The sequence below is a fragment of the Centroberyx gerrardi genome, chromosome 3 (genome assembly GCF_048128805.1).
Source record: "Centroberyx gerrardi isolate f3 chromosome 3, fCenGer3.hap1.cur.20231027, whole genome shotgun sequence".
NCBI classification, from domain to species: Eukaryota; Metazoa; Chordata; class Actinopteri; order Beryciformes; family Berycidae; genus Centroberyx; species Centroberyx gerrardi.
The window spans coordinates 25,255,234-25,276,151 of NC_135999.1; the positions used below are offsets into that span (position 1 = coordinate 25,255,234).

General features: G+C 44.9%; 1 protein-coding gene across 1 annotated transcript; it reads right to left on the reverse strand.

Annotated features, from left to right (window-relative positions):
• Positions 1–617: 617 nt before the first annotated feature.
• Positions 618–6,709, reverse strand: dusp5 (dual specificity phosphatase 5). The gene is made up of 4 exons (XM_071899136.2): positions 6,254–6,709; positions 5,119–5,258; positions 4,122–4,341; positions 618–1,471 (listed from the first exon to the last, which is right to left on the reverse strand). Exons 1-4 carry the CDS (start codon positions 6,615–6,617, stop codon positions 1,065–1,067), a joined length of 1,131 nt encoding a protein of 376 aa, XP_071755237.1. The 5' UTR covers positions 6,618–6,709; the 3' UTR covers positions 618–1,064.
• Positions 6,710–20,918: the final 14,209 nt, after the last annotated feature.

Consider the following 20,918-nt stretch of genomic DNA (forward strand, 5'->3'; position numbering starts at 1 on the left):
AAAAATAAAGATATACTAACAAAGAAAGTAAAGATATATCACCAGGGATGTGATTTTTCTGTCTTTCATAAACACAAGGTCACTTTATAATTGACTTTTAATTGACTTACAATTCACTTTTAATTAACATTTTGACTTTACTTCTTTTCCCCCATGGTTTCTTGATTTCTTGTCTCTCTGATCACATCTCTAATGTATCTAATAACATTACCCACATTTTACATTTATGTGCCTATACTTTGCTGGAGTAAAACTAACTTGATGACTCAGAATCAAGACAAATTCAGTCTAATTGTGATTTAATAAGCCAGGCCCCTACTTTTTAACTTTTCAATCATTACTTGGGGCCAATAGCTCTTATTCAAGGACAACTCCAGGTCACTGCAGGTGTCACTGTTGCCTCTTCTTTTACATCTTGGGCCTGTCAGATGCCAGAAAGTATTTGCACTCATAATGATTTTTTTTCTTCTTCTGATATTTGCAGAAATAGGCTACCAATAAATTACTTGAAAAGTCCAATTGCAATCCCATTTGATTTCCCTCCTTTGATTTCTCAAATATATTGACAAAATGCTACTGCTGCACCGTGCTTCATTATTTGACAGGGGCAAAAGCAACACATGACAACATGTTTATTTTTGTGGTGGAAACATTTATTGACATCCACATTTAGTGAAAAATAAATCAGACAAATAGACAGACTGTAATTATCAAATAAATTAGGTTTAAATGCCTGACTGGATTTGTGAATAGGCAAAAAAAATCACAATATCAACCTAAGGCATGTATATTGCAGTTTATCGCTGTGCTGTGTTGTTTTATCGCTGCAGTTCAGAAGACAGGAAAACAGCATCGACGGCCGCAGCCTACACATTTCAAAGACTTCAAGTCCCATGAACTGAATACTTGAACACTATCATCTTGACTCTTCTCTGTCTCTATCACTGATCTCCAGTCTTTCTGCTCTGCTGGTTTCAACACCAGGCACACAGAGAGCATTATAAATTCTTTTTTTTTTTAATTTTATTTTCAAGTAAGACTACAAGCAGTCACAGTTCTTTTCATTAAGGCAGTGCAGTTATTGGGCTCAGTTTGAACTGGTGGTGGACCGGGGACTGCAGGAAAGAGGTAGGGAGGGCGAACACGGATGGCTCAAAGTTCTTGGTGTTGAAGGTGGTGGCGAAGTCGTTGGCGAAGAAGGAGGCGGACTCCGGGGCGCAGGGCGTGGCCGGCTCGGGGGCGGCGGCGTGGGCCGGGGCGGAGGACAGGACCTCGGACTCGAACTGCAGCAGCTGGCCCATGAAGCTGAAGTTGGGCGAGACGACCGCCCGGCGCTGCTTGATGATGTCGAAGGCCTCGTCCAGCTGCAGCCGCTTGGTCCGCATGATGTACGCCATGCAGATGGTGGGGGAGCGCGAGATGCCCGCCTCGCAGTGGACCAGGACCTTACCCCCTGATTGCTTCACGTGATCTGGGAGGAGAAGAAGAAGAAGGGGAGAGGCTGACGTTAATCATCTGTGTTGTAAATCCACAGCAGAATTGACACACAATATGAGGAAAACATTACTGCATAAATTGAATTATTACAAAAAACAGTGCATTGTAATGTATCCATTCTGTTAGTAAATAATAATGCATGCTGGATCTATTCATATTCAAAACACATTACTATACATGTATAAAAATGTAGGTCACAAAGATATTTTTGTGTGTCATTGATATTTTTAAAGTAAAGGAAAGGACAACTTCATGAATTCTTAGGGAGTGAGTGTATTGGATCAGTGACTGAGCCATGCCACTCACGCTGCCCATATCTAGTTAATACACACACACACACACACACACATCCTATGTAGTTTGTGGATGCACATACACTTCATTCTCACACACATGCATATGCAGACAGGTACAACCACCTTGTCAGCACACACACCTCATTTACACATAGACAGAAATGTACGAACATCCTATCCAGTTTGCAGATACACACACACACACACACACACACACACTCTGCTCCCACCCTAGAGGCCTGTCTGAGTCACAGAGCACAGCTGCACATGAAAGTCTGTTTCTCCTACACTGCTGTGGGCGCGCGGGGCGATGCTGCAGAGTTCACTGTGGCACGGAGACGTGTGTGTTCTAATTTTGAGCTGCAGCGCTCCTACACTTTGTCTGTATGTGCTAATGCCTGCGTGCGCACCCGTCTGGTTTCGGTCATCTGTGTAAGCTGCGACACCGAGACCGTCTTTAATTCTCCGAGCTATACTGCAAACTCCTACACATTTCTCTCTTTCTGTCCCTGTCTCTCTCTCTCTGTCGTACGTGTGTGAGCTCAGTTTACCGACCGACACCAAGATTGTATTTAATTCTCCAAAGCTACTCTGCACACCTACGCATGTGTCTCTCCCTCCCTCTCTCTCTCTCTCTCTCTCTTCATATCTCTCTCTCCCCCTCTCTATCTCTCTCTCTAACACATAGACAAATGGAGGGCCACTTCAAGTCCTTGGCTAGCTGGTCCCGAGAGCCGCTGAAGGGGGGAACAACGATGGTTTCTGACAGCTCTGATCCTCCGAAAACCACATGAATGAATCATGAACCCCCCATCTGGAGTGGAGGGTGCAATGAGAGGGAGATAGAGGGCGAGAAACAGGCAGAATGACAGAAGCGGTGGGTGTCTTAATGACCATCCTCCAGTGACGCGACCTCTGGCTGGAGATGTCACGGCACACTTCAGCAGCTGTTTTCATCGAGGAGGTCGATATTTGTTCTCTCCTCAACCACACATCATCGCACAGCAGCTCAGAGGTGTTTCTGATTCATGATTGGAGATTGATTTTCGTGGGACCGGGTAGGGGGGGGGGAGGCGTGGCTTGGATTTGTGCGCAGCGCATTTCTAATCACTTGGCGTGGTTGATAGCTTTCGGAGGCCCTTCCTGAATGGAGCACCTGGAACAGTTTGCCTTATGTAATGCACCGGCTAACACAAAGACGCCCTAAATGTAGGCTGGATCCCAAACAATGCACAATACCAACAATAGCAGCCGCCCAATACAGGTCAGTCAAGCCCCTCGTGGGTGAGCTTTGTCCTCTGCTATGCCTGGCTATAAATAGCCACCGGCACGCAGTGTACATTTTTGCAGGCGCTATTATCCAACACCTCTCTCCTCTCACACACTCTCTCTCTCTCTCTCTCTCTTTCTCTGTAACACATTCACTGTCCTGCTTCCCTCCGGTCCATCAATGAATCCCACCTGCGCCCAAACAGCCAGCAACTGCGCTTTGTTGCTGTGTGTCAGTCAGCTTTCATCCTCCACCCAACCATCGTAAACAACTCTATGTGTGTGTGTGTGTGTGTGTGTGTATTTGCCTGCGCGTCAGTTAGCCCAGCCCCCAACCCCCCCTCTCCCATCCACCAGGCCATTACTAAACAGACAGCTCACCCACTTGTCACACTGACTGGCCACACCCGGTGGAGTAAGCCACTGAGATTAGGCCTGGGAGGCGATGACGGCATGGGAGCGTCTTTTTTTAAACTTAAGACGAGGAGGGAGGGGAGGAGGGGAGGAGGGGGGGAGTCGGAAGGGAAAGGGGGAAGCGAGGGGGAAGAGGAGCCAAGCCTGAATGAAAGCAGACTCCCTGGATGTGTAGGGAGGGATTGCAGGCAGGCGATGAAGTTAAACTGATTAGAGCTTGCGGCTCTTTTAGCCCCCTCTATTTCCGCACGGCAGTGGGTGAGGAGCAGAGAAAAAAGGGGGCTTACTGGAAGACGGAGAGGCGTTTTCGAAAATAGACACACGCACCTATCTATAGGTTTCTCTCTCGCTCTCTCTGTCTTAGCTCTGCTGTGTACTGCAGCTCGGGTATTCAAGGAAAAGGGTCCGTCTTGGCTGGGGGAATATTTATTTCTCTCCCTAGATAGTTTGGGTGAGTGAACTGCAGCCTGTTTAGAGGCTTGAGCCAGATGATTCACCTTCTTCATAAGGCAATGAAGGAAATCAGCCTCGTTTTGTGACAATTTAGACACAAACCCCTGAATGCAACCAAATTGGTAAACAAAGACCGCTTGTCACCATTCATACCAGTTCACAAGTACGGTGTTCATCCCACTCCCAACTCACCGATGAATTCGATGGCCTCCTGGAAGTGGGAGCTGATGTCGGCCATGTGGTTGTCCTCCACGGGGATCCACTTGTAGTCGTAGTGGCCCTTGGCCGGCTGCAGGTCCCTGCGCGACACATTGAGCAAGGCCGTGATGTGAAGGTCGCTGAGATAGTCCTGTCTGGAGGCGTGGTAGGCACTACCGAGGTAGAGGAAAGGCAGGATCTCCACGGGCTTACCCTGAGAGAGAGAGAGAGAGGGGGGGGGGGGGAAGAAAAGAGAGGCGTGAGTCAAGGAGATGGTGGATAGAATATACAAGACGGTGCAAATTCACAGCCGCCTGACAAGACATAACACCGGGCCCCAAAAACCTTCATGCATCTACTTAAGTGCAATATCAACGCCCCCCCCCCCTCCGCCTCAGGCTACTGTCAACCAAATAAAGCCTCAGACGAGCACATCACGTTCATCTGTAGACAAAACGGAGGAGGAGACATGCGTTTGCCCGTTATGCAAACAATTAAGCGGAATAGCCCGCGATACGTCTGCGTGCGTAGACACAATAGTGCGTCCTGTGTGACGTGGAGGAGCCACATGCTTCCCATTTGGGCAGCGGAGGAGATAGAGGAAAGGTCAGAGATGAAAGAGTGTGTTTCTCTCTACGGGGCGTCTGGTGTCAGCTGGGCGGCTTTGAGCGGCCTCTCCCTTTTTGAGCCAAATATGTGATGGCTGGTGAGCAGTGAAGGTCAGAGAATATCATAGGTGTTTTTAGAAAATCTGCCAAATATAGGTTTGTGTCTCTGATGTCAGCACAGCTGGATGGATGTGTTTAATATGTATGGTGGTTTGGATAAGGGCAAGAAAAAAAAAAATGGGGAAAGAAAACAAAAATTGAAGAGTGGACTTCTGCATTTATCCAGCTGGGGCTGCCATGCCTGTCAATCCACTGATAGATGAGAGAAAGGAGAAGGCGGATAAAAGAAGAGGGGGACTGCCTGGGTGTTTCCGTTTCCATACCTGATCATAATCTGGTTTGTGGTGAGAAAGCTTCTCGCTGTGGCTGTTAACTCTTTTCTCGGTTTCGGTTCCGCTCTGGTCGATGGTTTTCACCTCAGTGCAAAGTTCAGGGTATTGAGAGTGGAAGTTCTCGTATCCTCCTGAGAGAAAAAAAAACACATGAACATATAATAAATAAGATTATGCGAATTCAAGCCCCCAACACACACACACACATACACACACATCATGTGAAATAGCAGCGTTTATGAAACAGCCTTAGCGCGGGATTATAACCTTTATAACCTGATTATAAGCGCGTAATTAATTACAGGAGCCCGCAGTTTTAAGGACCGGTAATCCTTTTAGGCCAGCATCCTGAGGACGCAGAGGTGGCAGACAGAGGGAAATGGATGCGTTTCGACACACTGCCAGAGCCGCGAGGGGTTTATTTGAATTTTTTTCGTTTTCGTAAAAACGGGGGGGAAATTCAATTTCTTTTTTATCAATGAGAGTCACTGCACCACCAATTTGCCTGCTTCTCCCGCACTGACTCATCCACTCCGTTGACGCACGCAGGACATTTATCTCTCCAAGAACAGAGAGAAGAATGTAGGCTGCTCACATCACGGGCAATCACAGAGAGATGACTGGGCCTTAACAGCCACTGCCTGGAAAACTGGGCTATTTTAAAAGAGCCTTACCGGATTGATATAAAAGATATTTAAGATATGCGGAGATGCCAACATTAATAATTTCTTTATATCTCGTCCTTTATAAATTACACCCCGACATGTGACGTTTTACATTCATATTCTATAGTCAGAATAATAACTACACTATTGGTTTTGTGATACATTTTCTAGTAGTAGTAGTAGGCTAGTAGTAGAAACCACGGACCAGACGCAAAATAATTAAAGTTTCATTCCAAAACGAGATATCCACCATTTAAATAAAAGACACTTACTCTTATGAAAGTAAATGGATAACTAGTTAAGTTATGAATCACCGTAAGACATTTGCTTACAAAATAATTACGTTTTTGAAGGCAGAATAATCTATTTTTGAAATACTGAGCTAATTCAGGCAACATCTTTTTTTCCCCCCTTTTTATGACCGAAACACTTCAATTGATTGAATTTCCAAATGTTCTCACCTTTCAGGAAACAGATGTTTGCCCCACTCGCTAGATGCGAGAGGGTATTTATCACAATTTGTGCCACACTGTCCTTTTTCAGCTTCTGCCAGTGGGGTGTCCGGTCATCCAGAGCTATGACGGCCGATATGCTCCCCTCCCGAAGCCGGAGCAGGGCTCTCTCATCCGGGATGACGAACTGAAGAGGCACCGGCCCTCCCCTGGACCTCCGGACCACCACCGAATTCAGGTTGACATTGACAGAGCCTTTGATATTAGAGTTCGTGAACGAGAAATAAGGTCGGCAATCCACAATGAGACAGCTCCCGCACTCCTTCCTGATGATTTTCTTCAGACGCCGGCAGTCGATGCTGGAGACTTTCATTTTGACCCGTGGAGTTTGTTTTATTGCCTAAAGAATATACTTAGAAATACTGTATACGGGCGAGCGAGGAGCCCCGTGTGCGTCTGTGCCTACATTTCCTCCAAGGGGATTCCGGCCGATCAGTTTTATGTGAATGGACCTCCGGCGCGTGACGTCACGAACCAAATATGGACACCGGCGAGGTGTGATCGCAAGCGAGGCCCCGCCCACACTGGCGCTGACTCGGTCGTGACCCCGCCCCCGTCGGGGTAAATACTACTGCTCTGAAACCTGAATCAACTATTACTCATACAGTGTTGTTGGACCCTGTCGTTTCGTTTTCATCTTCGTCTTCGTGTTTAGAGGAGATAAAGCCAGACGTGGGCTGTTGCTGAGAAGGATGACAACAGCTTATTGAGTAAATTCAAATAACTGTGTTGTCTAAAATAATAAAAGAGCCAGGACAAGTCCCCCTGACAGCAAATAACCTTAGTAATCCAATAATGCATTTTAGAAGGGGACTATAACAAAAACTCTTTAAATTACAGGAATATCATAGTGAATGGGAGATGAATAATAACACACACACACACACACACACTCACACACACACACACACACACACACACACACACACAAACACAAAGTCCCTATAATATTAGGCTACAGGAATATTATAGTATATTAGAATATTATAATATTATACCATAGGAGATGAAAATATACCACAGAAGTTTCTATAGGAATATTACAATAATTTTATCGTAATACAATAGGAGATGAAAAATACCATACAATGCCATAAGCTCACATCTAAACTCATTATTTAGTAACACACACACTGTGAATCCCTAAAGGAATATTATGGTGATTTTTCATTGAGGCCACTTCAGGACCAGTTGTTATGAGAATAGTCTGCCATGTCAATTAATCTAGGGAGTTTCAGAGAAAGCTCAATGGCTGGACAAGGAGCTGACCAAAGCAACTGTTAACTTCCGCCCGGTCCCATGTTTAGCCTACTAGCCCTGCCTTATATCCTCTGGCATGTAAACCTAATCCCCCAAATGAATTAACAGGTTTAAACGTCACACATGCACTCACATGACATGAAAACAATCCTGACATGCAGCTCAAGGGTGTGTTTTGTTTGTGTTTGTGTGTGGGCGTGTTTGATTTTAAATATAGGCCTACAGTAGGCTACATTATTGCTATGTGATACCACCTCTGACAATAGACCTTATATTCATGGCGGCCAATTTGAACTTATGTCACACTGGGGAAACTACCTGGAAGAGCAAGTAGTAGCCCAGGTATGACCTACTGTTGTGTACCAAAATACACATCATATAAACGTTAGGAACAAACATTTATCATTTCACAGATTCCCCACTGAAAAACATACTGAAAATGAAAAATAAGTGAACAGATTTCAAGAAATAACTTATTTTAAGGAAATATATTTGGCCTAGCTAGGCACTGGAATCTAGCCTCGGTAGCTAGCTAGTAGCTAATGAGCTAATTAGCTTGCTAAATTCCCTGCTAAATTCAAGCAGTTGTTCCTGAGATTGCTAGCTAATTTGATAAGTGTTAAGTCTATCTGAAGTCCTCACTTGTGTTTTCAAGTAATATTAGTTTTATATATGGCAATCTTCTGGGTTGAGTTTCCCACCCCGAGTGTGACGTACGTTCAAAATGGCTGCCGAAGGAATAAGGTCAGTAACCTCTTACTCTAAACAGTCAATGCTCTGGTCCTGTAGAGCTAGATGGGCAGAGAAGGTTACTAACGCTGCCAGCGTAAGGGGTTCGGTTCCCTGCTAAAAATGTATACTATTCACACACACAGTACTGAAAGGATCTTTAGATAAACGCATCCAACAAATGGCGTATGTGTTACATCATGTTGTGTCTGGTCCGTGTGCGCGTGGGCAGGAGAACCAGAATGAGACGAACGGAGACAGAGAGAGAAAGAGAGAGAGAGTGGCGGTGAGAAGCAAAATCTGTCACATGGAGAGAGAGAGAGATTGAGACAGATGCAAGGAGACACAAACACCAGACAATGACAGACACAGACGGACAGACACAAAACAAACAATAGCCGGCCCTCTGGTCAGTGACAGTCCCATTCAGCGTTCATCATCGGCTGAGGTGGGGAAGGGATCCTGCGCGTGGCGTTACGCCCGGCTGGCCGTCCGTCTGGCTGTGATTTGCTGAAATTCGAGCGGGCAGATGAACGGATGGATGGATGGATGGATAGATGAGGGATGAGCGGTTGTGTATGGCAGGTAGATAGATAGCTGGATGGCTGGGTGTGAGGTGGAATGGATGGATGGATGGATGGATTGTAAAGTAGCTGAATCAGATGGGTGAGGGATGGATGAATGAACACAAGGAGAGTTAGATAATTGGATGGCTGGATGGATAGAGGGGTAGATGGATGGATGGAGAGATGCCTGGATGGCGGCTGAGGATTAGAGGGACAGCAGGCAGCATGCCATATGGTCCAGTCTAATCTGGGCTTGTGACATCATGGCTGATGAGCGGGGAGGCCCACCATCCGTTTCCGAGCCCTCGTTTCATTAGGAGTTTGTTAGTGTCATCCGTAAATAACAACAGTGGACCCAGACAGGCCAGATAAACAAGACGTGTATTCAACTGTCTCTTTCCCTCTCTCTCTCTCTCTCTCTCTCTCTCTGTTTCTCCTCCTCTATCTCTATCCCTCCTCCTGTCCTGTCCTTTCCTGCCCCAGCTCTCTTTGTCTCTATTCCTATCTCCCTCCCTCTATCCCTCCCTCCCTCGCTCTCTCTCCCTCTCTCTTCCTCTTTCATGCGTTTTGAGCCCATACGTATCTCTCTAACAGGATTGCTTCGGTGTATTCATGGCTCCATGGTATAGCTAATATGTTTAGGAAGCCGGCGGGCGAGCTCTAAGCCAGCCGCAGTCTCCTGTAGTCAGCTCGTCGGCTATTAGGACCCCGTTGTGACGACTGTGACTGCGTCTAATGTTTTCAACAAAGTGTGTCAGCTGCATGGCCATGTGTGGTGCGGCGCTCCGGTCAGAAGTGCAAGGGGTCAAGCTTGTATTTCTGTAAAATGCTTTGTCTTCTCATGATGAAAATCACATAGAAAATCCCATCAATCTACGTAATATACCAAGAGACCCAGTGATCGGAGAAGTAATGGAGGGTAAACCTAGTTTAACTCGATTCACCCATCTTTTCACATGGAATAGGGCCTTTTTGAGATGTTACCAATACATAAAATCTGAGATAGAGAGAGAGATAATCTTTAGTTATGTGTCACTCCTCAACGTACAGATCGTAAAGTGCATTTACAATAAACACATTAATCCATTAATGTCAGGAAAAAAGGGGGTTCAGGACTGCTCACTTAGAGTTATGAGACACAAGCTAAAAATAAATACGCATAAAAATACTACATCTGATGTAGCTGTTTAGGGTGAGCACTTGGATAGAGGCGGGGTTGAGAGTGGGAATGTCACTGGTGTTATCAATACAACCTTCAATACCAGATGTTTCATTGAATTAGACCCACAACACCTTCAGAAGGGTCAACAGTGAGTCCTGCAGTCCCAGAATCTCATCTACACTATACCTGCACCACCCAGGCTCAGGCACCTACCTTAAGACTTCCACCTAATCCACAACATCGTGCCCAATAGTTTCCAACCTTACCACTGATCTAATCAACATTGATCGCCAAGGGGAAACTGGGTGAACAACAACGGCAGGCGGGACAGAAGGTTTGATTCTCCCATTCAGACGCATACCTGTCAAAGTGTCTTTGTGCAAGATATTTAACGCGATAATTTCAACCATGGAGGATTAAAGGAAGAATCCATCCTTTGAGACTCTTATACTGTAAGATATCATACATTTATGGTGTTCGATACATTCTAGGAGTTGATTTAAGTGATGCAATTTACTCTTTTGGTGTAAACACTTTCCCTCACTTCTACTTTGTGATTTCCAACATTTCCTAGAATGACCCGTGCCTCTTACTCAAAAAGCAACATGTCTTGTAGCTGCATTGCATTCTGGTCTATTGAGGCTACTGTCGGTGGAGAAATTGGTCTCTCTGCCTCTTCCACGAAAAGGGTGAGTCTAGAAAGAGGCTCTTGCTCTTTGATTCTGAGGGACTGACATCATCACTGATGTTTACTGTTGATGTTTTAGAGAGCTGAAAATGTTCCTGCTATCAAAATTCATTGTAGCTGCACTGGAAATATCTCAGCATGAGGTCATGTCATCTACTTTGGACCAGTTATCCGGTAGCTGTTTTTGTTAACAGTGTTTAAGTGTTTTAGGGTGGATTTTTCCTTCAATAAAGTATATAACAGAAGCAAGCAGCTAATGTAATGGCTGGCTTAATGGCTGGCTGGCTGTTTGACTTACAGTGAGTTCATAGTGTATTATCTTTATGCTGCATGTAACTGCTGTCACTCTACTCAGGCCAGCGCTTTTCTTTTTTCACACCAGACAATAACTGCTGGCAGGCTGCGTTAGCGCGGTATGTCAGCGCGTCAAGTGACTTCCTGTCCAGAAAGGCCCTGTTTCCATGTGATTTAAAAAAAGAACACACATACAATGGGCCACCTTCGCTGGGATGCGCCCCCCCCACCACCACCCCCCCCCCCCCCCCCCACCCCCCCCCCCCACCCCCCTCGCCTCCGCCCCTCCCACCCCAGCAACACAGGTGCTTCCTGGTTTGCTGACGGAGCCACCAGATGCCTGCGGTACGATGCCGTTTCCCAATAAGGCCCACATTACTCATCTCCACTCACCTCAGCTGACCACTGAGGACAGCAGGTTGGAATTCCAGTCGGTTACCGAAAGTGACTCAAAGCAGGCTTTCACTTCGGTGGTACGTTTATAGTTTTCAGTGCTTTCTATCCTCACAGGGGTTCACTGGAAGTCAGTAGTGTTTATTGGCAGTGATGTCACCGTGTAAACCACCGTGTAAACTGCGGTTGTGGTGTGAACTGGTAAATTTGTTTCTCTGCTCTGGGATCCTTTTATTGAGAAGACATTATGTCCTTTTGCAATTATTGATAAGAAAAAAAACCTGGATGCTGCTACTGAATACACACACACTCCATGTGGAACATGCTGTTGTTGGCAGACAGATAACACTGTCATGCTGGGCCAAGCCTACTGAAAAACAAGAACTTGATACCAAAGTGAAATCTAACTTTAATTCTACTCCCTCTAAAGTGATTTAATTCTGTTGAATAGAAACTGAGCATTTTAAATGAAAAGAATACGGGACAGTAACCTAGAAGTTAAAGCAGCAGGACTGTTCCCTCTGAGCAATTTTATGTTGATTAGCCATTTAAAAGAGGCTACACAGGGTTTAAAAGTGAAAGTTTAATAGACTTCTGTGTCTTAGACCAGTGGTTCTCAACCTAGGGGTCAGGACCCCTAGGTAACCCCCCAAAATTATCTCACGACCCTCTGGGGGAGGGTCGTGAGATAATTTTGGGGGGTTACAAGATTATTTATGGGATCGGAAAAAAACGTATTTCTATTATACAAATTCATGATCGTGTCTATTTTTTTCTGTTTTTCTCTAATATCTGCTTTTTTTCCTTGTCAAATACTGAATCATTTTCAGCCTCCAGGCCTCCTCCGATTGTCAAATGAAACCTGAAACCTGCAAAGGGAAAATCATTCTCTGGTTGGACTGTCTTTACCAGGGGGTCGCGTAGTTCGCATAGTTTGTTTTAAGGGGTCACAAGCCGAAAAGGTTGAGAACCACTGTCTTGGACTGCATCTTCTGCGGTACATGACAAAAATAAAGCATTATTTTGTACATATGGACTTCTCTGCCGCATATTTCTGATGTTTACAGCTGTTTATGCATTGTTTAAATATGACATCATGTATTTACTGCTTGGTCTAAAACTAGACTATACATAGCCAAAAAAGATCCTAGGCTATATGAGAGCTTAATGCGAGGTTGAAATGACATCTAGTGCTCAGCGGCTTGGTTCAAACGCCAGGCTGGCAGGGAATATACTGTACAGCGTGCGTTCAGTCACAAAAACACCCCATGGCACACAGGCATTGTTGACCATGTGGGTTTCTCAATAATAGCGTTACTAAGCTTTTGAAGGAATGCTGATGGTATGTGCTCACATGGTGCTGCTTGTGTATGCAGTTTATGATCAGTGACAGTCAGAAAACAGAGTCAGGGCTGTGAGTAACCAAACACTCACTTCACATCACAACCAATCAAACTGTGGCTGACAAATCAAATATGAAATAGGAATGTTTGGCTTCCTTCAGTTCAAGTCAGGATATGATGCCCCAGATGACACATGCTGAACACTCGCACGCGCACACACACACACACACACGCACATGCACACGCTTCAGAGGCTTGACTCACCCCGATTCCACCCACTGCTCACCCTCATGTCATAACCCTTCCAGGCAGGCTGAGCTCTTAGGCAAGACATTGAGAGAGAGAGAGAGAGAGAGAGAGAGAGAGAGAGTGTGTGTGTGTGTGTGGAGGGGAAGAGATAGGGGAAGAGAGAGAGAGAGAGACAGAGAAAACTATATGGCTGTAGAGAAGTTGAAACCGATGAAACAGAAGGAAGAAAAACACATCAGAGCCCGCAGACAGAGCTCACCTTTTCCGTGCCCCCGGTTATTATGCGAAAAAAAAAAAAAAAAAAAAAGTCACTCCGGGTGAAATTTGAATTGAGTAAAAATAGCGGAGGCCTCAGGTGGCGACAAATTTGGCCTGCTCTGTTTGCTCTGCAGGGTGAGATTGCTGTGGGATTTCACCGCGGAGCTTGTGGTGCCGTCATGCTGCTCTGTGACGTGAATAATATACAGAAAACAAAAAAACCCACTCAACTCTCTTCTTCAGCCATTTTGTCTTTTCCTGTCCAGATGTTACACAAAAACACACAACATATCTGCCTATCACAGGCATCGTGACCTAGCTATCAAATTCAGTTTTCTGTTACATCACCACACGGCCATCTTGGTAGGAAAAAAAAAAAAAAGGTGATTGTAAGAAATTGGCAGGCGATTATAATCAAATGACAGCCACAGCCAATGAGCTGTGTGTGTATGGTACAGCATCATGTTGGTAGGAAATGCATGTGGCTTCATGGGAATACTATGAATAGGAGATGTACTGTAGTCTATGTATGTAAGTCCATTACGTCTATTAAAATAACAGAAGCACAGTCAAACATGTAGATCTGTGAAAGGTATCATGAATTCAAATGGAAAATGGAAATTGTAGATGGACAACACACGCAACAACAAACAAACATCAATTCATGCTTTTTTTTTTACCTTTATTTTTTTTTTAAGATTATTTTTATACCTTTACTACATAGTTCAAAGCAGAGAGAAACAGGAAAGATTGGGAGAGAGAGGGGGATGACATGTGACAAAGGTCCTGGGTTGGATTTGAACCCAAGACATCGCCTCTTTTTTTACTTTTATTTATCCAAAGAAAGTTGATTGAACATGCTCTTTTCCACCCTGCTTCACATTCATACAATTTCACACAATTACACCTGGGACCTTCCCAGTTCAACCACAGTCTTCTACTGGTGGCCACTGAGTAGCTCAACTGGAACAGTTGGGGGTTCAGTGGTTTGCTCAAAGGCACTTTGACGTTTGGTCGCAGATCGTTTCTCTTCACTTCCCCAGATTCGTCCAGCCGGTGTGGGATTCAAACCAGCAACCTCTAACCTCCAGCCCACCACTGCCTATTCTAATGTGAAAGCAACTGTTTGGGTGCTGTTTCCCATCAGAGTTGCATCCTGTTGTTCACTGTACTGAAGGGGGGATAGAACTTGTCTCCTCCTACACAAGTCTCTGCTCCCAAGACACATTTTCACAATAGCGATGAGTAAGCTAGTTTATTACAGCAGAGATCTGACAGAAACATGTATTAAAGAGGTAATATATCACCGTGTGAAATACTGCATAGTAACACTGTTTTGTCATGTGTTTTTATGGCGTGAGAACGAGGCTTTTTAGCCTTCGTAGCTGAAATGCCGGTCGCTCACTTGTGGCGCCGTCCTCCATCGTTGAGCAGTTGAAAATGAGTAGGTGGTGGTGGGTGGGGAGTTTTTGTTACAAAACAGAGTCCGAGTCGGAAAGCGAGTTTTGAAAGCCGGAAATCTCAGCACCTGGTGAAGTAATGGATGAGTCATTAGTATTGATCAACAACCCTATCAACCCTCGGCAGATTATTCATTATTCATTTTGTGTTATGATGGGACAGTAGAAAAATTACTTACTTTATCACACAGAAGCAAAAGTAAGGCAGTAAATGTGAGCTTTAATTGTTAAATATTTAACAGGAAATTTTAAAAAAAGCTGTGTGAGAGACTAACACTGATGGAAGTATCCTTGTCTCTCGCATCTCCCCACTTCTTATCTCTCTGCAGAACAAGGGAAAATTGAGATTTTTCATCTGCGTATATTTCATATCTCTGCGCTCTCACACACCGCAGACATCGTGGCACTACAGACGTAGCTCTTTTTTTTTTTTTTTTTTGCTTAATCAGTTCACACGGCCTCTTCGTCTTGCAGAAAGGACGTTGGGGAAACTCAGATAGAACATCTGAGCAGAAACGCAACTGCAGCGGAGTCTCAAGGCCTCGCCGATTAATCAACTTGAGAGTACGAACACGAGCTGATAGCTATTGGAAACAGTCACCCTTCTGTCTGCCTGCTCTGCACTATTCTAACATATCCTCAGCAATATATAAAACAATAACTCTGCAGAGCCATGCCCACCTCTCTGGCTTTGCTCTCTTAGTGCCTATGAATATATATGTCACTGCACTGTTTATGTATCTTCATTTCCGCTGAGTGCAGTGTCACACAAGAGTACGAGGAAGGAAGCCGGAGGATGAAAACACACAGCGGCAGGATTGAATACTCGCCGGGTTTTTTTCCGCCTCTCCGAGGGTCTTAATGTTACTTTGAGGAGGCAATAAATATCATTTTAAGCCTCTGGCAGTGAGTCAGCCATTGGATCATCAACTTCAGAGCCCTGCAGAATAATCCCAGCATGCACTGTGCTTGCCTGTGTACATCAGGCTCGTCTGCAGAAAGAAAGGAAAAAGTTTCCTGCACAAAATGCAAAGGGGTTGGGGGGAGCGTGAAAGCTTTTAAGAACATGGCTACTGTGGAGAGCTCATTCCAGGCTCAGTGTTGGCCTTTAATCATGCTCGAATTTATGAGATACATGGTCGCAGAATACACTAATACTGAGTAATGGAAAAAGTTGGAGGGAGTTATTGATTGCCAGTCTTTGACAAAGGATTACGCTATTTGTTGCTGTGATGCTGAAGACTTTCAGAAAGTCATAAGGTTGGATGACTGGTTTCAAAGAGCTTTGGAAAGCTTTCAGAAAGAGTGTGAGTCGGTACTTAGCTGCATTATTTTCTCATTTCACATATTTAGTGTCTTTGTATGGCTTTGTCACTGAAGAAAAACTCTGCAGTCAAAAGCCATAAAAATGACATACAGCCAAAACAGCCTTCAACCTCTCCTGAGCATTTCCTGACGACTGGCAGGCCGGCCTTTGTTGTTCAAGGAAGTGCGTTCCCTCGCAAGCTCGAAAACATTCCCGCAAACAATAAGATGTTTGTGTTTGCAGCTGTGTGTAAGTGTCAAATGTGAAAGTGTACAAGCAGCGAGCGCTGTCTGTAATTGAAGACATCAGACGAAGAAGCATCTTGAGAACTATTAAAACAGCTGATACGCCTTCAGTTGCAGTTCACATCATTACGCAGCCTCTCGTGGTTTTCACGACGAATGAAGAATGAACTAGAGTCAGTTGAATCAGCAGGTACAATAAATGTACAGGAATTGGTACTGGTCATATTGGTGCAGAGACTTATTGACAGCTTACAGCAATTACACTTCAGAAAACTTAAAACAGACATGTGGCTCACCATCTGAATGGTTCAATTAGTAGGGAGTCTGTGAGAAAAAAAAATAGATGAGATGAAACTTTACTGATCCCTGTGGGAATATTGTGTGATTGCAAAAACAAATAATAAGATATAGATAAGAATAGAGCAAACTGAACGCATTGAAGATAAGACAACAAATAATTACAACAAAAGAACATACTGAAAATAAAACAGCAGCATCTTCATAATAATGAAACAATTATTTGCTTGAGAAGGTTTTCACTTTGTTGACAATTGACAGACATACAGGTTAGCTGATGTATGCAGTTTTCAGCATAGAAAACCTATGAATGTTCAGCATATATGCAGGCTGTGTGTATTGATGACTCTACAGATGTGAAACGTGCAAGTGCACATGATTAGCTGCTCACTTTATCACATATACAGATGGAAGACCGTAAGTACAGAAATGTGTCCAGACATGCAAATGTGCATTGTTAGTTTCCCACATTCTCAGATCAGATTTACAGATGGGAGTTTGTTCCTCTCGGGAGTTGGGAATTCCTGGCTGCAAAGGAGCTGAGGGGTTTTACCCCACATTTCCTGGTAACCCAAGCACACGATCTGAACACAATGGGGTGAACGAGCGGGCTGTGGTTCATCACGGAAACAAATAGCATTGTGACCTTCATGGGAAGCCATGTCAGAAATCCTCCCCCGCGCAGATGCACCCAGATAAGGGATTTTTATTAAACACCGGAACTTGGGAGTCACTCTTGCGCCTCCCCTCCCTCCCTCTCTCTCTCCATCTCTCTCTCTCATCCCCTGTTGTCCAGCCTGGATCCCCCCTCTCTCCTCCTCTCTCATCACCTGTGTGGGAGGCACAAAGCCAAATCCACTCAGCTGGAATTAAACTCACCGGGACCTTACAGATTGCACCGCTCCTCTTTAATCACACACAACACACACACACACACACACACATACTGTACATTCACACAGACACAGAGGCTCTCCCACTCAGTGGATGGAAAGACAAAGGGAGGGATGGAAAGATGTAATAGAGAGGAGTGCTGGGAGAGGGCGGCGATTGGGGCGCGTCATAGGAAGCGGGTTTAGAGGCATAAACACACACTCATGCACGAACAAGGAAAACATAGACTGTACACACACACACACACACACACTCTGTCATCATGAGGAGCAGGTGTCGGTGCGTCTGAGAAATATGGACAAAGGGATTTGTAGTGGGGATTGTCGTGATGCCGGAAATGCAGAGATGATTGCTGGGTAACACCTACAACACCATCGCCCTGCTGCTGACAGCTGCTGCTCCACACCTCCACTATTTAAAGGAAAAACCCACCATCACATGCTCCTACACTGTTAGATACTGTATAATCTATATATAATCAATCTATGGTCTTCAATGCATTCCAGGAGTTCTTTTGTGATGAAGGGTTGTAATTTACTGTTTTGGTGACCCCACTTTCCCTCAGTTAGAGACTTCCTACACACAGAAAAATAAAGGTATGAACTGGTTCTTAATTCGGAGTGATGCCATAGAACCATTTCTGGTTCCACAGAGAACCTAGGTCCTTTAAAGAACCATTTCTGCACTCCTTTGCTTAGACACCTGCATTGTGCTTTTGTTTATCTGTCCTTGTATAGCCTCATTTGCAATTGCACAACATACTATGGAGGGGTTTGATTATTTTCCACATTTATGCCATCACCCGCCATCCAATAACTAAGAATTAAGAACAATTTAAAAGATTCTTAATTAAAAGGTTCTTAATTCTTTGTTATTAATTCTTAGTTATTTAGGTTTAGGTTCTTGAAAGGTTCTTTGTGGAACCAGAAATGGTTCTTCTATGCCATCACTCCAAAGAACCATTTTCGGTTCCAGTTCGCGCTTTTATTTTTCTGTGTGTACGTTTCCCAGAATGCCTAGAAAGATTCCCCCCAACATGCAAAAGTACCACACACACTATCTATGATTGTGGCTGCATCCCTTATTCAAAGCACAACGTGTCTTCTTGCTGCATTGCATTCTTGTCTAATGAGACTACTGTGGGTGGAGAAATTGGTCTCTCTTCTTCTTCTATGATGGATTTCTCCCTGTATGATTGTTGAACATCGAAGCCAAATGGTGAGAAAGAAACCTTTGCTCTTTGATTCTGAGGGACTGACACCAAAACCTGACATTAATTGTGCAGTGAAACCTGCCTCACCCTGCCTTAAGGCTGCCAAACCACCCAAAATAATCTGGGTTTCAAAGGAGAGTTTTAATGTCCCTTGGTCTAAATGCTGCTTCGGAAGCTTTTCCATCCTGACAAGAACAACATTCTGTGGCAAACACTGAATCTTCGCCATGAAAAATGTCCAGTAAAATATATTTAATATCAAAATATATTGGTATCGGCCTTCAAAAATCCATATCGATCAAACCCTACTCCTTACAACCTACTACATTTGCAGCATGAAATATTACTCGATAAACCATTTGCACGGTGTTGCGAAAACTTTAATTAATCGAGCGTTCGCTAATAGAGAGGACAACTCACGCTCAGATGGGGGAAGCCGCATTCAAATGTCACAGTCCGTCACACAACAGAGTCAAATCACAGCAGCACCTCCTTACATGGAGCTTCCAGGACCCTCTCTCTCTCTCTCTGATCACAAACTATTTCCATATTGCATAATGCACAATGACAGATCATCAGTGGGCGAGCAAGGAATGTGTAATGCCATCGTCAAGGACTAGCGCTCCCCATGCACACACACACGCACACACACACACACGACTGACGTCTTCACCTATCAAAATTAGCGCTGTGGTTTGTCTTTGAATGAGGTTTAAAGGTGCGATGCAGGTGTTTGCGGGTTTAGCTGGCAGTCAGCCGGTTTGTGACATTTCCTCTCTCTATACCGTTCTTTAACAATCTCTCAGAGGAGCCGAGGCAGGGGCCGGGCCGGTGACTCATACCTTCTCTGTCTCCGTCTAACTTCCCCCAATCAGAGAGGGAGGGGGGGAGGGAGAGGGGGGAGAGAGGGGGGGAAGCTTGTGGGAGGTTTGACTCTCAGTCTTTTTTTTTCTTTTCCCCCTACTGGGCATGACTCCCCAGGCTGCCACCTCAACCAACCGACTGGGGGTGGGGGACATGAAGGTGACACGTCCCCTATAGCTTGAGGCATTCACCCCCAACCCCCCCCCCCCTGTCTCTCTCACCCTTCCCTTCCTCCCCACAGTGCTATCACAGAGAGAGAGAGAGAGAGAGAGAGAGGGGCTAATTTTAGCTAACCCACTGCCTTGATTATGAGGAACCGCTGCTTCTTGATAAGGGCTGGCCCGGGAGGGGAGTAGGGGGATGGCGGCGGGGGGGGAAGTGTGTGTGTGTGTGTGTGTGTGTGTGTGTGTGTGTGTGTGTGTGTGTGTGTGTGTGTGTGTCAGACAATCAGCTCAAGTGGACGCATCCTACGCAAGGAGGAAATTGTCAATTCGGGAGGTTGGGTAAGAGGGGGGTGGGGGTGGGGTGTGTGTGTGTGGGGGGGGGTGGCGGCGACGGCAAGAAGCTCCTTTTCATCCGCCGCCTCTTTCTCATCTTTGTTTTTTTCCAGATGACTTTCTGTTCCTCGGCTCTAGGTTTTTCCTTGTCATTATGTCACCTGCCTCTTTTCTAAACACGTTGATGCTGATAAATTGCCAAAATCTAATTTCCTAAGTTTCTGTGTTTTGTGAAACACGGCCAGGGGAGAAACGATAACATCTGTTGTTATGATGGGACTGAAGAGCAAATTAAAGGGGCAGGACTGTGGATCTGTCTCCTTCCGTCCATTCAGTTGTTTGTTCGTTCCTCACGTGCAATATCTTACACACCGCCGATGGTAATTTGGCAAAACTCAGGCGAACGATACATCTCACCACTGCGTTTTGACATTTGTTCTAAGGGAATAAAGTTGTGAATAGATGGATGAATTTTTGAATTGAATTGAATTTTTGTTTACATTTTAGAAAGTGACACATGGGATATTTGCTGGATATTATATAAACCCAGATTATATAAACCCAGAGCCGAGGAACAGGGATATTTGCTGCATATAACAATGAGAACAGAACCACCGTGGCATAGTTTGAAATGAAGTAGACTCCAGTAAATTCTTATGAATGAATGAATCATGTGAGGATGAGCAGACTGTGTGTTCGGTGCACAGTAACCAAAACAAACCTCAGTTGGGCTGATCTCTCTCTACTTAGATACTGACCCGATTCTGCCTTGACAGTGACAAAGAGCAGGTGTTGGAAGTGATGAGAAGTTCCCACCTGAAAATCCCAGTGACACACTATGTTTCCTTTAATCGCACCAGAGTGTTGGGAGTGTCTTGAGATACCGACAGGCGGGG